Source organism: Anopheles marshallii, chromosome 2, assembly GCF_943734725.1.
Source record: "Anopheles marshallii chromosome 2, idAnoMarsDA_429_01, whole genome shotgun sequence".
Taxonomy (NCBI): domain Eukaryota; kingdom Metazoa; phylum Arthropoda; class Insecta; order Diptera; family Culicidae; genus Anopheles; species Anopheles marshallii.
The window spans coordinates 614,488-632,500 of record NC_071326.1 but is presented as its reverse complement, the minus strand read 5'-3'; the positions used below and the strand labels follow the sequence as shown (position 1 = coordinate 632,500).

General features: G+C 48.8%; 1 protein-coding gene across 2 annotated transcripts in view; it reads right to left on the bottom strand.

The window, feature by feature from the left end:
• Positions 1-17,892, bottom strand: part of LOC128709484 (innexin shaking-B) — a 21,469-nt gene extending 3,577 nt beyond the window's left edge. The window contains exons 1-3 of one of the 2 annotated variants that reach the window (XM_053804486.1): positions 17,754-17,892; positions 17,368-17,501; positions 17,086-17,275 (exon numbers count right to left, since the gene is read on the bottom strand). In XM_053804486.1, the coding sequence (XP_053660461.1) occupies positions 17,086-17,275; positions 17,368-17,501; positions 17,754-17,804 (375 nt within the window). In that variant the 5' untranslated portion in view covers positions 17,805-17,892. Of the gene's footprint in view, positions 1-3,874; positions 4,235-17,085; positions 17,276-17,367; positions 17,502-17,753 lie in introns of those variants that run through there. The other variant, XM_053804488.1, reaches the window with a different exon arrangement.
• Between the last annotated feature and the right edge of the window lie 121 nt (positions 17,893-18,013).

Below are 18,013 nucleotides of genomic sequence, written 5' to 3'. Positions count from 1 at the left end.
ACACCAGGGGATCAAGGTGGGTGAAGGAAGAGGAGAAGGGGGGCGGAGGGGGGCGGCAAAGCATAATCCTTTATCCAAACCACATAGAAATTCTCTCTGCCACACTGCCTTCGGTACATAGAGCGCTAGACCGCTCTAGATTGGGAGCATTGCTTTCATTGGCCCGTTTTTCGTTTTTCCCTCTGTTTCCACTTTCTTTCGAGTGCATCCCCAGTGTCCCCCCTTCCACACTCTCCCACCGACGTTGCATTATTTTTGCGACCGACTCAAGGTTTTCCCCCATCCCCCCATCCCCCCATCCGTGCTTGTTTGACCGACCAAGATTGCCTCTAAAATTCGGTCACATCTGGTGCATTCTGGGGTTTGCCCGTTTTGCTGGTGCTTCTGCTTCACAAACGGTTCACTTTCTCACCGGGGACAATTGAGGTGAATCATTTCAATTGCAAACCGCTTTGTAGTTTTGGTCCCATTTTTCTTCTCCTTTTCAGGTTCATATTTGCGCCCCGAACTGGGCTGGTGCTCAAAATCTCTTTCGGTTGACTTTTGACTCAAGCAGGCACACAACATCGGCAAAAAAGAAGGAAAAGTTAGGAAAAATAAAATTAAAATTTGAGTCGATTTCATGCAAAATAAATTCGAAGGTAGCAGTGCTGCTGCCGCTGCTGGTGCTGGGCGGTAGAAAATGATAGGGAGCAATGTTTAAATTGGTCTCCGTTTTGCACAACCGTCCCAAATGATTCCCCCGGGACTCAGGAGGCTTAGAGTGCGGGGAGAAGGGGGAGGGTGGGGGGTTTATTTATTTTTTTATAGCCATTTGTCCGTCATGGTCCGTTCATTTGCTTTGAAAAAGTAGGATAATGGTTGCGAGAACTGTGATGTCATAGTTATTTTTTGTGTGGCTTGGCTGTGCAGCCGCGCCACGTAAACAATGAGATGTTTCGAAGGGGAATGAATAAAAAAAACCGCGCACATACACACAAACACAGACACTCACGCATCATGTACACACCAATTGAATGAAACGTTAATTTTATGTACTTTAGAAGGTATTTGGTAGTAATAAATTTCATCTGCAACTTTCCTCAAAAGCCCGACGAACGACGCTATAAATGGAACGTACGGCCGGTATCCGAAACACGATAAATTATCGATGAATACACACGTTCGGACATATACTTTGCAAAACAATAAACAACACCGTTAGGATGTACACACACACACACACACACGCAAGCACGCTCGTGTGGCAGCCATTGTTTGTTCGTCACCGACCGGTTGACACAAAAACCCCGCGTGGAGGGCAAGTACCACTGAACAAAAAAAAAACGCTCGAAGCGATGAGATTTTGTGTTTGCTGATTCGATACTTTTCCACCAAATCCCGAACAGAAGCGTATACATCAGCAGGATGAAAGCAAAAACTCCATCATTAAGCACCACCGACGACAAAATGGGTAGATTGGCGACAAAGTTCCCAACGGTCCGATATTTGAGTTGAAAAGTCCGATTTGAAAAAACAAAACATGTCCAACAAAATATGCTCACAATAAACAGACTCACGGGTGCTGCTCACGGGTGTTTGCAAGCTCTACCGAATTCCCAGCCCCAGCGGGATGTCCCGGGCTGGCGTTTGGTTTTTAGGGGACGGATCGGCGGTAGAGATCCGGGCTCCCTTAGACCAAACAAAACGTCAAATCTGCTGGCACGGATGGTACCAGATTTACAGCACTGTACACCCCGCGCCGCGAAAAATGAATAGCTTCTCAAATTTATATTCGACAATAAATTCAAAACAGTGTACACACTTGTGTGCATTGTGAACAGGATCGTGCAGGGTTTTGAGGGTTGGGCAGGGGTCGAGAGGAGGGAACGAAAACCCACTGTGCATACATGCGTGGGAAAGAGGAAGAGAGGGGAGGGAACGGGGAGGCACACGGGAGAGACGCACGTGACAGTGGGGATCCACTGCGGGTCAGGAAGTAATATAGATATAATAAAAAGAGTCCCTTGCGTCAACAGCAACCGGGCGCCTCCATTTGCTTCACCATCGTATGCGCACATTGCCCCGTGGCAAGGGGACGGACATTTCTCTTTGAATGATATTTATTTAAAAAACCCAAATCACACTGCAATCGAGCACGCATCGAAATGGATCGTAATCCTCATACACACACACACACACGCGTTTTGTGCGCCGTCCATTAAGACCATGCGGAAATTGAGGAGCAATGGTGGGGTAGAACAAAAAAAGCAATTGGCCGAGACGTACCGACACTTGGTTGTTTGAGATTTACGTGCTTTTAAAATGTGATAAGGTAAATAAATACACATCACACAGTGCGATGACATGGTCGCTCACTGTCGGGGGCACTAACCGGGTGGGAAAGAGAGAGAGAGAGAGAGGGGTATAGTGCCCAGATATTGCACGACCCAAGGAATTGTAGAATGTTCTACTGTTGACGCTGGTGACTAACATGAAGGTATTGTAATGTTGAATCATACAGAATTCCATTTCGGGTCTGAATCATGCAGCTATTGTTTAGACAGTTGATGCCATTCGGTGAGTAAGTGTTTTCCAACATTTAGCAACACGAGACGAAAAAAATTGTCCGATTTTTTAATACAATAAAACTCCCTATTGCATCATTCAACCAATTCCCGGAGAGTTCCACAAATCCCCAATGATTTTCTCGCACATAAAGCGCTAATTTCGTTTGAACGGCCAGTCGCATCGGGTTCACGGTTTCGTCTGACAGGTTCGCTTGAGAGACAGGATGAAACAGGGCGCGGCCGCAATCTTCCGAGCACATCACCCAACTGACTGGTTGACCGGGGAAGGAACGGATAGTGGTGTGTCGGGTGTCGACTTCATCCCAGGATGTACTCAAATCGAAGCCAAAGCCAATTAAAATTGCTACTGCTCCTGCTTACACCGGGCCACCGTTCACTGGCCGCGGAGCATTCCGAACACAACGAAAATATTACAAACAACAAATGGCAGCGTTTGTGACGAAAACGGGACGGGGGAGGGGGAGTTGCTAGAAGAGGTGACGTGTGGTGACGGCCGTCAAAATGGACGGTTACAGAAAAGAGGCTGACATGGGTGGGGGGGGATTGCCGGGTGTGCAAGAGGGTGTGCGTTTTCAAGGACGTACAGCGGCGAGGACGGTAACAGCCAGCAGAAGTTTATTGCCTGCCATTTGACGACGTGGTAATTGCGACATTTCTAGCGCAAACGAAACACAGAACACAACCGAAGAATTCCGTCCATTTATGTGCGCCGGACGTTGTGTACGTGTTTATGTGTGTGTGTGTGTGCTGTTGGGTGGGTGGATGGATGGTCGAGACGGTGAGCGAGACGGTTTACAGCACCGTTACACGGAAATGATCGAGACAGAGAAGCGATTGAAATAATGGTTAGCCAATTCATCAACGTGTTGTTAAACGGAACCTCGCTCCCTCGGGGCCAAATCCCCCACTGCCGTTCCCACGCCCAATGGCAGGAAGGATTCGCCGAGATTTGCAGTCGGAGCAGCGTGGCAGCGTGTGTCTGATGAAGTGTCCGTTTGGTTTGACTGAATCGGCATTAAAGATTTCGAACAGTTGTTTTTGCCGATGTTATACACCTTCAATTACCCGATCAAACGACCCATAAAGAGTGGTACGGCTAGTTTGTAAGTAGCAGAAGTAAGTAAGTGGCACGATAATGGTGCGCCGCGCTGTTTTACGACAGCGTTACGGTGTTATGTGACGGCAAGCAAACAAACGGTGCGACGAGGCGGAATTTTAATTCGCTTCCACTATCATTACTTCACTCGAAAGCAACATTCACACACGCACACGGTATCGGCCCCGCACCGCGGAGCCAAACTCACCTGGAAGAAGAGACAGAAACAGACCCACTGATAGTATTTGTAAATTTTCTTATCCAACGTTTTGCCCTCGGAGCTGCCGACGCCCGGATACGGTACTTCAGTGCCGACCTTCTTGAGGAACATGCTCTTGAGCGCGTAGGTCGAGTGGATCCAGCAGTACGTGTTCAGCACATCCTCCGGTATGTCCTTCGTGTGCACACAATCGATCGGGTTGCCGACATATTGGCGCGTGGTGACGATCAGCGAGAAGGACATCAGTATGATAACGGTGATCGAGTAGTGCAGTCGGAACACGGGCGAGTCGGTATTTACATGGCTGATCTTAACGAGACTCTTCAAGCCACGGAAGATATCCAACATCTTTCCTACCGGGGGAAGCTGTTAGGGGGCTCTCGCTGGACGTGACGGTGCGGGCAGATCCTTCCGCCGATCCTCCCTGTCGTGCGCTTCCCGCGCTGGTTCGTGGCGAGTGTTTGATTAGCTTGAACGATCGAACGGTTTCCAAGTCCCAGCCAGTGGAAGCCTGAAGGACCACACTGCTATTCCAGAGACCGGTTTCGCTAGCGCATGACGTACAGCCACAAACAACCTGGACACTAGTGGCACACACACACGCACGCACACGGAACGCTTACACAAAACCTAGGCACTAATTCCGAGGCACCGAGGTCATGCTTAATGCTAGGCTGACTACTGCGACTACTGTTTTGCGTTGGGTATGTGATGTGATATGCTGGTTGATATCGAGCTAAACGCAATTGGACCTCACACCAAATTAAGCACAAATCTCGCAAGGAATCGCTAGTGGAAGACGTTCTCCTGCTCAGGGCAAGCTGTAACTCCACTTAAATGTTTCGTGATGGTGCGATGAATGTTTCGCCGATCGCTGGACACTTTCGGCCGACTTCCAACGGTGTGCGGAGCGAACGGTTGCACGTTCTCTACTCTATCGTCCAGCAGTTCGTCCATTAAACGGCAATAGTGGTAATAGTCGCGGTGACGGTACGGAAGACTGCCCAATGTTCTAGTGAAACAGTTCACCACCATATTGCCCCGGTGTTCACGATTCTGCACGCACGGGTTGGCATACGGGAGATGGGTAACGGAAGGAAGGAAGCGTGACGATCGATAGCTACGGTAGCACACTGACGATAGCGCAACACTCGGAAGCCACTGTTGCTAAGGCATGCTTTTTCTCACAGACCATTGCTTCCGCGTGCGGCAGTCAACACTTTGGCGTTAAAGATTTGGCGAACAGTTCGTCCTTTGGCACCGAGCGCGGAAAGCTTTCCGTTTCGTATACTTGTGTCGCGTTCAACCCAACAACTCACTACACAGCTGCCGCTGCTACAAATCGTGTACACGATGTTTTATCCTTTCCTTACACTGACGCTCTGTATGCGTGGCGGCCACTCTCAACCGCACGACACAAACAACCTATCGCGGAGGGGATGAGACAAGCTCGGACAAGTTACAGCGCTGCGATTTCCTCGATCGCCTGTGTAAGATGCTAGGCGAAAGTAAAACAGATGGAACAATGAGCATCTCACGCACGCAAACGCACGGCTGAAAGCTTCAAACGGGGAGTAAAGTTGGGAAACTGAAGCGAACGTGATCTTTACGTGAAGGAATCGGTTTTGCAAGCGACTGGTACATTGCCGCTGATGCAGATAACCAGTCCAGATGTATCGCATTACAACGAAACACACGGAAAAACACACTCACACACTCACAAATACATAGCAAGACAAATACTAAATAGAATTAAGAGAAGAAAAAACACATATTCGATCCGGTCACAAAAACCCGATCGTGTTGAAGGGCAGTTTGGTCAAATAATTCCTCGCGGAAAATGCAACTAACTGCACGTCCAATTTTGCCGTAAGACACGATTGGCCACGTTGCCCGATACACACGCACACCGTCTGCTGCTGTCTGCTGTCTGTTGGCAGCCGCGTACGGACGTCGTGTTTCGCGCGCGTACTTCTGTCAGCCGAACTTTCTGCCAACAGACGTCAACTGCTTGCATACTACCACTACTATTACTACTACTACTGCTGCTGCTGCTTGCTGCTGCTTGCTTGCTTGCTCGCTTGCTTCCGCTGCCGACGGCGGCCTGTGACTGATTGGAAACTCGTCTTCGAATCGTACCATCGGCTGCGAAAGACGAGCGTCTTCCATCTTCCGTTGTATCCCCTTATCCCCACCCCGTTCCCTTCCCCTCCTCCCTCTCTCCCTTGCTCATTTGCAACCATCTCCTTCAGGAGAGACAGCCGTGTACTCGTTCACCACCCCGGTGCAGCCGAGCAAATACACACGCCGACCAAGACATATGGGGCCAACGAAAGTAACAAGACACCCCGGTGGGTTGGCGGGTATAGTCTCGTCGGATCGAGGGCTCGACCCGAATCCGGTGTTTCGCATTCGAATCGCGCGCCATGGAAGCTTTGAGCAAGCCTGTGTGAACGATTGCCGATGAGTTTGGTCGCACCGCTGTCACAATTCATATTTAACCCACCGAAGAGACCCACATTTCTGGAAGCGGAGCGGTTTTCCAATCGCGTATGATTATTCCAACCATCTGCATTGATTAACGAGCGCCAGTTATTGCACTTCGCAGCCGCGTCGTCCGTGTCGGAAAAGTAAAACAATCCAATAGGAGCAGGTTGCGGCGAAAGTTCACGGATAAAAATTGTAACGTTGTTTGAACGCCAACCGGGCGCACAAGAACATCTCGGATGCTAATCTTCGTGTCCGTATATCACACGAATCCATGGAGGATTTACTATAAGAATCACGTTTCCGATATTAATGGTCTTCTGTATCGTTATGCATAGCGTCAATAGGTGCGTGATTGGGTGGAAATGGAAATTCGCATCTTGCGCTTCTGTTTAGATTATTCTGTCACTTGAGTTCCCATTGTTAGGCACCGTACCAAGCGGCCAACGATGTAAAACAGACACGACAAGCCGTGGTACACTTGTTTCGACAGGCCCCGACAGGGACCGAAAATCCGATTCCGAAAACACATCACACACCAATGATCTGCAATGAATACACTATTATTGTTGCCCATTGCTCCGTGCACTGTGTGCAGCCGGGTACGGGAGCCGGCCCTGGGACACAAGACGCCAAAAGATCGAAATGAAATCTGATAACGAGCATTCGAGCATTCGATAATGTAGCGAATTGAATCGTGCCTGGCAAAGGGCCCGGCGTTGGTCGGGTAGGAAATTGTAATTCTTTCGCAGAATTGCCACTGGGATGTTTGGTAGAGTGTGCAAGACAAAAAGGGGGGAACGGAACTGAAGGGAGAAACAAAGAATAATGACGGAAGCGGAAAGTAAGGCACAAGCAGTGACACAAAATTGTTCAATGACACACGGACAAAAAAAGAAATCATCCCTCCGAGACACAGACAGAGAGGAAAAATGGTAGGAAAAATTCTCTAGGTACCTTGAAGTAAGCATATGGAGCTCTTCATAGACATACAATCACACACACGCAAACACACACACGCACACACTCTTATACGGTTTCCCGCACGCCTGGCACCCACTGGTGGTCTGGTGGTGTGATCGGTTCTCTGTATCCTTGCTATTTTCGTGGTCGCCAAGCGAAGTAAGGGGAAGGTAGAGAAGAACGAGAGGAAAATGAGTGATTTAGAGATGGGAAATGAAAAGTACACCAACAAAAACACGCACGCACACACACCGAGAGTCGGAGAAAGAGCTAAATCAACCGTTTAGTGACAATGAAACATACAATTGGAAAGTGTAACAACCGTTTAGCAAGTTGCTTGCATGTGTATTGGCTGCGTTTGTATGTGTATGTGTGAATGTGAAAATACAATAAGCAAAATGTGTTGTAAAAATAATGTGTAACGCGTGGTGCGGTACAGTGGGTGAAGATTGCAAAACGAAACATTACCATCAGGATAGTGTGCGTTCGATGGGAAAGGTGTGAAAAATGTGTTCGTGTGTGTGTGAATCATGATGCAAATGATGAACCAGATTACAATTACAATGAGATTTGTCCGCTCGTATGTCATATCTATGATAGGTCATAATACGCTCATTACAGAGTACAGCAACAGATGAAATAGAACTAGCTCTGGATGAATATGGTTTAGATTCATGCGTCTGAACGGAGCGAGCGATAGAGCGATAGATAAAGAGTTCTTTGAACGGAATGAATGATTCTCTATCTTGATTCTCAATTAAAACAGCTTCAAACAGTCAATCTCTGAGGCGTTCAAAATTCATAAATCTCCAGCAATTCGCCGACGATGCATGAATTTTTAAGGATTCAACTCAAGGGATTGCCCAGTAAGAGTGTCCGATTCACTCGTCAGACTGCAGGGTGACTGATCGTGTCAATTATATGCTTACAAAATTCCAACATGGAAAACTTGTTGCGAATCGTCTTCGAAAAACTAGAATAGTTTAAAGATTTGTACATTAAAAGGTTGTTTTATCTTCTAAGATTCGGAAATCATTAAAGATTTATTGTTATTCAAAAATTCATGATCCTTTAGAGGGTATCCTCATGATTCGAATGGCTTTTCAGCAAGGAATGATTTATCTCATGCTGAAAACGCTTCATATAATGAACACAAATACTCATTTGCGCAATCGAGCATGATATTCGTGGCAGTTGTTACTAAACTACAAACATTTTTATGGACTTTGAAAAACTAGATGTTGATTCGCGTGCACATTTAGCGAAATTCAAAGACTAAAACCATTCTTGGAATACTACCAGATACATCCACATCATGTCTGTGTCTTAACTCTTGATCCCAACGTCACTGAAGTTTACACGTAATTCAATAAGCCCAAACATCCCCAACAATAGCACCCAAAGCCGGTAAAGTATTTTTTGTTTCAATATCACTTCCATATCATTAGAGTGTGTTACCACACAGAAACACTTGCACTCACACTAAGAGCGACGATCGCGTGCACTGCACGGCTGCCAACAAAACGATCGCCGGACCACGACACGATGAGAATAAACGATCCGTTCGTGCTTAACGGGCAACTTCCAGCAAATGATCCTTGCGATGATCGATGGCCACTGTACGGCGGGTTCGGGCAAAAATGGGCGCAGCGTGCGTTCCGTACTGTGCCGGATGGAACGCATTACGGATGCTGCATTGTTTCCATCCCGCCAAGGTTAGGCGAACAAAGTAAAGGCCCGGAGCACAAAAACCGCACGGTATGAAAAATGGCCGCTATTTAGCACGCGGGCTGCCAACAACGCCACCCTTAGCAATGGTTGTGCGCATCGTTTGGTCAAACACAAACATTGCGTCCGGGCGTCGATCACGCCCTCCATGGAAATTGGCTGGTTTGGTTGGCAAGAAATAAAGAACACGGTACTCACGGGTACAATAGCAAAGCGGTTGCGGGTCCAGTGTTTGATTTAATGGGCCCCGTGTATACACGGCCATCTTCGACAGTTTCTGCCGTTGTTGTTGCTGCTGCTTTGCCCTTTTTTCCATTCAGCGCGTTCCCACCGTACCCCGTACGTCCACATTCAAACACACACACAAACACCCAGTGTGAAATGTATCGCCCAAGCGGGAAATATTCGACGCCCAGTCATTTGTTATGCTTTTGAAGCGCGACCAGGATGTGAACGAAGATCGATCGCGGAAGTGAAACATGTGTGCGTGTGTGTGGTTCGCTATGCGGTAAAACATCAAACGGGAAAACGCTCTTCAAGAGCACGATCGATTCTTCGATGTCAGGCCGGTGCTCGAATCGATCAGCCCCGGTACGATATGTTTGAAATACTTGAAAAAGAGCACGCAAATCGTCAATGTCAATATGTGGGACTGCTGTGGGTTTATACTAGCGATTAACATCCGCCATCCGCCTGTTCCGCGGGACCGCGTTTTGGAAGCAGCAAACCGTTGGAACTATCCCACACCAAACCCACAGCCAAAAGAGCCGATCGGTACGGAAATGATGTAAACGCTCTTCATTGGCATTTAAAGCGATCCCAACCCGGACGGCACCACCCGGGGAGGCGTAACCGAAGGAATTGAGCTTAAAATGATCGCTAACCCGTTGGTGCTGGTCATAAACATAACTCTCCAATTATTACCCACCGGCATCAACCCGTCAGCACCTCGTGCTCGCCGCTCGTGCTCATGGGGAGGCGAGCGTGCGAAGGTGGGTAAATTTGTGTGATCGGAATGATTTAGGTGACGGCCCCGCAACATTCGGTTTGCTTCGGTCCGGACGGCCGCTTTTCACTCCAGGTGACTGCACACCCAGGCAGGCCAAGATTTGCCCAGGAGTCATCCCGGTGGAATGGGGGCGTTTTTAATAAATCCAAAACGCGCCCACCGAGCACTGAGCTACACTGAGCGCAGAGCTACAGCATTATTTAACAATCGACGTCCACCCGACATCGAAACACGTGTAGCGTAATGAAGCGATTTTTCGTTCCAATGGCGTGGCATACACGATACACACACACACACACACCTATGCACATACACCGCATATTGGATATCGATGAGCATTCGGGCGAGTAGGCGGGGGGAAAGGAAAAACGGGTGGCGGGTAAATCGAAAAGGAAAAACGCTGAATAAACCGCAGCGCCGTTAAGCACGAACGTGGATACGCACGATCAAGCGACGTACGATCACGACCACGAAGTGTACTGCCGGGAAACCTATATACACACACACAAACGCACGCGCACGCACGTACACGAAGTTCACATATTTCGCTGCCGCGGCAATGAAGAAGTTTTCCTCACGCTGCGCCGTGTGTATGGGGAGCGTGTCCGGGGTGCCGGGGAGGAAAGGGTACGGAGCGTTGCGGTACGGAGCGACGGCCATATGATACACACATGTACGAGGTATAAATCTTTATGCCCCGAGAAATCGACTCGCAGGCCGAGGTGCGCCGTTCCGAGGTGCACACATAAATTGGCCAGTATTTATATATATACGTGCTGAATAATGCTGTTTTCCCGTGAGCATGAGACGAGGGATGTTTTGTGTGGAAGAAGGGGGGAGGGGGGGGGGGGGAGGTGGGAAGTAGCAACCCGATCTCGATGGAAGAAGATGGGAATGTGGTTGCAGCGAGTGTGTATGTGCGAGAGAAAGAGAGAGAGAGCGTAAAAATATCAGCTAAGCTCCCTTTCAGCAACCATCGTCGATTGACCGGTGTCTGCAGATTTAACGGCAACGCTCGTTAATGAGTAGCCGTTCCACCTGGTCTTTACTTCACCCCTGCTTAGCTTCGTCATCCGGGACATTTCGGGTGACAGTGACGTGGTGTGCCAAAAACGGCTAATGGGGAGTTCCCAGATGTCGGCATGTAATGATGAAATCCGAAACCTCCGACATCATCGTCCACGGCATCGCCCGGTTCGCAGAAACCCGTTGCTGGCATCTCTTCTATCCTGGATGCCATAGGTGATGCGATGAACCGTCGCCGTCTGACTGAATTACTCCCTTACCGATCGATCAATTCGATTTCCACCCATCAACTGCAGCTCCCGGGGCTTAGCTGCTTCCGGGCCTCGGCTCGGGGTATCTGCTCAGCCTCCGGGAAAAAGGGTTCTGACGTTCGTGACGTGACTGTTTGTGTGGGCGAAACCAGGCTCAAGCGGGGGTTAATTCAATTGCTTCGCAACGGATACGAATAATCGCAACACAGCCTCGCAACTCAAACGCAGCCTTCGCGAGTGACAGAATCGGCACAGCGTACGCCGCGACGCTGCAGGCGACCGGTAATTCCTACCAGGAGTTTCCTTCCAGCCCAGAGAGTGCTGCCGTTTCTTGGCTTCGTTTCGGCAGTTGATTACACCCTTTGCGAAACAGTGCAACGATCTTTTTTGTTTGTGCCAGTGGTTTTGTTTTCGCCAAACGATGTGTCAGCGTCAGGTGGCAGCGAGTGAGTCAGCGCATCCCGATAGCGTCACGTTTTTTTGTGTTCGATTCAATATCGAAGATGAAGTTGAATGCGTTAGTCACAGTTGACTGGCACTTTTGCTGCCGTTTCGCAACTTGCTGCCCGTGCTATGCGGTGCAGAGTGCTTCACGTGCAGCTGCAGTCGCTGTACACCATAATCAAGTGTGACAGCCATTTTCATGGACGTCACAGCCATCGGCAGAGGACAGTGCAGTCATCAGCGCTCACTTGCATGTCAAACAACGGGTTTTTTGGGGGGTGGGAAATAATGAACTGTGTTCGCTTCGTTTCAACAAAACACAACGGCTAATAGCGTGATCGGTCAATCGGGGCGTCGGAGGGGGCCCCGAGGTGCTGACCAACTCAATTAGACGCAACGATTGGGTTGGGCCGATGATTAGTGTGCACACGCTTCCCCAGCATTCCTGTATTCGCTTTCGGGGAAAACAAATAACCTGCACGCGTTTCACATATTTGCGTTTTGATTAATGAATGCGCTCACTTAACGCCTGCAAGGAAGCTCACTGACGAAACTGACAAGGTGCCGGGACTGCCTTTCATCAAAACAACGTCGCTCGCGCGAATCGACGGACGGCCGGGGCTGCACGGACGGACGGACAGACGGACGGGCGGGTCCGATAAAAGGCCGTGTAATTAAAAATATTCATCATTACCGAACCGAGCCGCCCGAGCAGCCCAGTCCAGACGGACGACAGCAGACAGACAGAACGAGGCGGATGGGCAACATTAGCCGCACGCGCGCGCATTTTTATGTATTTCTCGCCGTTCTCTACAACTTGAACGATTCTATCGGGCACAGATTCACACCAGGCGGTGTACCACGGTGTACTGCAGTGTACCAATCCAAACTGGCGAGGACTGGCGTTTTATAATGTTTCGGCATCGAATCAGCTTCACCAGATTCACGATCGGATCAGTTCCCGCTCTCGACCTTTTCAGAGCTTTCGCAGTTGAGGAAAAGGAATGTTTCGGGTGGAGGGACTCACTGACCACCAAAATGGTTGGGGGGAGGGCAACGGGGAGAGCGAACGGCTAAGCAGTGGATGGAATTAATTGTTAACACGCACAAACGCACGCACGTCAGGAAATCGTCGGACGGGACGCACGAACTGAACGGGACGGGACGGTATCGGGACGTACGCAGCCCGACCTGGCGCGCCCGTATCTCACGCGGTCTCACGAAAAACCGGGACCCGAACGCGGCGTTGTTCGCGTCTCGACGCCTCGGCTCACACTAGTAACGCACTCGCTGCTCTAAACATAAATATCTCTCGCCGTGGCGTGGCCCATGGCCAATCTGGCTGGCCTCCGCATCCGATAGATGGACCTGGCACCATCATTCTACCCCCAAAACACACATATACACGCACGCACGCACACAACCATAGGCGGACGGGTACGAGAAGGGGGGGAAACCCCTCGACGTGTCTCACCGTGGACATGTGTGCTGGGTTGTTGAAGATTTTTCAAATGTTTATAAATACGTAATGTGTGCGTTGCACGGCGCGCGTTCTGTTTGCTCTCATGGCCTCTAAGGGAGTTCCTATCCCATTCCGGTGAGACGCGGCCCCCGGAGAGGAATGAGCAAGACGCGCGTACCGGACCGGACCCGCAAAACCAAAACAGGCGGAAAAAGAGGTTTTGTCTCCCCTTTCCCGCCAGACCGCCGCATCCCGCCTGTTCCGTGGTGACGCGGTTTTTCCACGGATTTGTGCGTACACTGCTGATATTTTTAATTCTCTATCTCATTCTTAGTATGTAGTTTGATTTTTCCCCCCTCTTTTTTCGGGACGATGCATCTCCTGCTCTCAGCCATGAACTCTTTTCACTGTGTGTAAGCCAGCAAAAGAAAAAAAAAACAGCGGAAAAACACAAAGCATCATACAGCGTTGCTCCCCGAGTTTTCAGTAATTCATTCGTTCTCTTTCGTTTTCTCCCGTTTTGCCTCCAATTGGCAGCATCCAACATCTCGTGGCTAATTCTTTTGCACGCTTGATACCACCAATGCATTCTCAATAGGAGTACTCCGCGTGCGACAGGGTCAGTAGGCACCGTTCCTGCTCTTTCGCATACGCACACACCAGCCTGTTGAGAAAATGCTCGCTTTATGTGTATATTAATACATAAGTAAGAGTTTTCCACGGGTCCGAGTCCGTGACGGGGTGCGAGCGTGTATGTGTGGCATTATTTTTTACGCCCAGTGTGATCGATTCCCGTACGATTCGCTCACCGACGATCGATCGGGTTGGGCATGGCATGGTGCGCGCCTCTCGTTCCAGTTTTCCACACCCCATAAAACATGTGCACTTTCACTACGGAAAGTCATCCAACAATGTACGGCCGGTTCAATGTGGTAAATGCATTTCCCACCAGTGTTGTGTTCCTTTTTTTGTTGTGCGCAGTGTGACGTTGTGGTCAGTAATTCTTTCCAAAAACGCAACACACACACACACGCCGAAAAGCGGAACAAAAGATACAGCCCGGAACTGTTGCAGAGGAATTAAATCTTATCGCAATGCCCGCTTTCTCTGCTTCTGGCTGAGCTTTGTGTCACCGTAACGTAAGCTTTCACTGCTCATTATCGGACCGTTGTCCTTTGGGAGTTTGGCAACGCTGCGACGACTCCTGCCATTGTCAGCGATCGGGGCTGCACCAATAATGGCGGCTGGCGCTGCGATGGGGAAACCATCATTCCTTTACAGTTGGCAGATGGGATTGAGTTGAGAAGATTAGAAGTGCGTTACGGGCAGTATCTGTAACGCTCGCATCCTAGTGCTCAAGTTCAGATTTAAAAATGTAGCTTTGCCGATTTGACGGCAGAGGGCGCACCACCATCTGCCAAGCTGGTTGAGCAGCGTGAGGTTTTTTTCTCCTCTTCCGTTTTCCACCAATTGGAAAGAGTTTAACGTACGACGCACGTACACATACGTACATGTACTCACACTCAAAAAAAAAGAAATGCTAAAATGCGTTGTTTACCCTTGGGTCGTGTGTGTGTGTGTACATACGAAATACGGGAAGCAGCCCGGTATCTTTCGGTGGCATCAGTGAAAGCAATCCAACACAAGCGTTGCGGATCTGCTGCGGCAAAAAAGAAGGAATCACATCCACGTTGTGCATACCCGTGTGCGTGTATCGAACGACGATGATGATGATGATGATGATGACGTTATAAATGGATGCTGATTGCTTTAAAATGAACACCAAAAATCAGCATTTTGCCGTGTTCCCTCCCTGGGGAGGAAAGCTATCGGAAAATGATTACGTCACACGGTTATACGCTTATACGGGTCGTTCCGTCGGGGGCCATCTGCCATCTCCGTAACGCGGCAGTCGCGCGAGCTGCTGTACGTTCGTTTTTTTGGGGGATGACTTTAACGGAATGTTACCCCACATCACGCGGCTTAATACACCCCGAAGGAGGAGCAGATTCTTCGTACAGGGTTAGAAACGTATGCCGCCGGCATTAGCGTATGGGCGATACGTCAATACGTACGCAGCCAAATCGCGCGGATACGCAACCGTACCGCTGCGGGATGATGAATTTTTCAACGGCTTCAAACGCTGTCTGGGTGGGTAAAAGGGAACAGGGCGATGGCGCCAAATGGCGCTACTGCAAGCGTGCACTTGGGTACGGTTGCGTGCTGCTTAATGAAGCGGTAATAAAAAAAGTGCCGCTGATTTTGTCAACGGAACGATCAAATTAGCACAATCGTGACTTACAAAACGAAACCGTCACGTGACCGATGAACGTACCGCTGCGGGCTGCGGTAAATTTTAATTTCCTTTCACTCCTCTGCTTCAGTGTGTTTGCTCTTGGGGGGGTCTTGTGTTATCCGATCCGACCATGCGTTGCGTGTAGTTAATTGTTTCGTGTGACAAGTGTTTATGATTGCAAGATTAGATGGTAAATCTGCGTTCGGGATCAAAGCCAAAGCATATCATTAGCCCGGGGATCACAAATTAACCAACACGCACCCGGTATGATGGGGGCAAAATGTGGAGCCGCGCATCGATCCTGGCTAAATATTTCTCTAATTGCTACACGCTTAGCAGGAATTTATTTACTTTCAAAACTGTTCCCACGTCCCTTACGTTGCGAACGGAAAGGCTGGATACACACGGCAGGAAAATATTGTTGTCTCTTTAGTAGCTTAAAACGATACTATCTGGTCGGAAATGGTACGAGTCGAAGGAATGGCTTGAGAACGTCACTTAACGACGTAAACGTTTGTTCATGGAGCAACTGCTTGCGCCCGGAAGCACATTTGACGATTGTCCTTGTCCGACGATCAGCGTTCAAGTGGAAACTACAAGAGTCATCCTAGTTCGAACGAAAGACAATCACTGAAAGTCTAGTAATCCTTCGCCTCAAGATGACTCGTCGTTCCGAGTGCTTCCCCGCTCTTCTTCATCATCCCAGTCTCCCATCCCTTCGTTCCACGCTTTTCGCTGTGAATGGGGTGGTTGAGTAAAGGTGTATGTGTGTATATGTATGGATGGTGTGTGTGTGTAAAAAACATACTGTCCTCGAGGACGAGCACATCCTTGAGAAGCACTCGGAGATAGTTGGCCTGAAAACTGGTCGCATTGCAGTTGACATCTCAGAACAATCGGGATCGGAATTGGAACTCAAAAGAGGACGGACACAAAATGGAAAATGAAGGGTAGAAAACAACAACGAAAAAGGCACTAAAAAAAAAAACAGATGTCGACCATGGTGGTGGTGGTCTTTCCGAAACGTGGAGGAACTTGGAGCACGCACGGAGAAGGAAGTGTTGTGGTGACTGGTGTTGCCCAGTCCGGATACCCCAGTGTGTGGTTGGAAATTGACCAGTGGGTGGTGGAGGAGCAGTGGAGGTAAAAAAACGTTGCAATTAAAACACGACAAACACTCAGAAATGCTTCAGCACAACAATTAACACTCATCGGCTTGATACACACGTGTTGGCAGTGCATTTGACATCGAGATAAAGAGACAGAGAGAAGGAGAGAATGCGCGCGAGTCTTGCGACGACTTGCGCCTAGTAATAATGAAACTCACACTCAAAAACGAAGAAAAACTATCGAAGCACACAGGGTACAGTGTGTGGATGTGAGAAAAATCAAAACGAGCGGTGATGGATAAAAAAAAACAAAACCAACCCAAGAGATAGAAAAAGACGAACGATGGACACCGTGCAACGGAAACGGTGACACTGGTGAGGGTCTGGGTGCTTTCGATGCAAACGGCACCGAGAGTGCACTTACCTGAAAAAACAGCGTAAATGCTACCCATTGGTAGTATTTAGTGTGTCTTATCGTTAGCGCTCCGCTTCGTTGTGAATTGTCGACCCCAGGAAACGGCACTTCCTGGCCTTGCTTTTTCATAAATGCATCCACCACAGTGTAGGTTGAGTGTATCCAGCAATAGGTGTTCAAGACGTCCTCTGGAATATCTCTGCCGGGTGGTATGGAACGGGAGGTAAAGAAGCAACGAAGATGCTCATTATGCAGGAAGACACCCCGGTTTTGTTTGGCTGATGACCTTACCGAGTGTGTACACAGTCTATTGGGTTTCCGACGTACTGTCTTGTTGTAACTGCGATCGAAAACGTTACCAAGAGGATAACCGTTGCATTCGTGTGTAGTCGAAAAATTGAAGAATCTGTCTTTACATGGTTTACCTGTGCGGGATGAGGGAGCAAAAGTTGAGGTTAGAGGAGTTTCGGGGTTAGGTAAATAGTCAGATTGGGGCTTAGGGAGAACATTTCGACATAACTGGATGCGTCAGACGAAATTGTTAGGAGATCTTCAGGAAAATCGCTCGCCACACTTTTGTGTCGATAAGTTGAAATTACCTTTCACTTAGGAACGGTAGCTAGGTATAAATAAAGCTAGAGTGTTATTCAATACATTCCGTGTATCGTGATACTCACCGATGACCTACTCACTTGCATAAATGCATAAACGCCTCTTAAAAACTCCATATTACTACTAGAAGGTGAATTTATGGGGGCTCTCTGAGTTGGCCCCCCCTGGTTCTTTCTAAAATAGGATGGCACTCCTTCAGCTAGATTTGTTTTGACTTTCTTTGAAAATGATCTAAACCGACGGGAAGGTGTCGGACGGTTCGCACGGCAGACCAGAAGAAAGAGAAAGAGAGAAGAAAAGTCGGAAAACTGATTAATGTTGATGT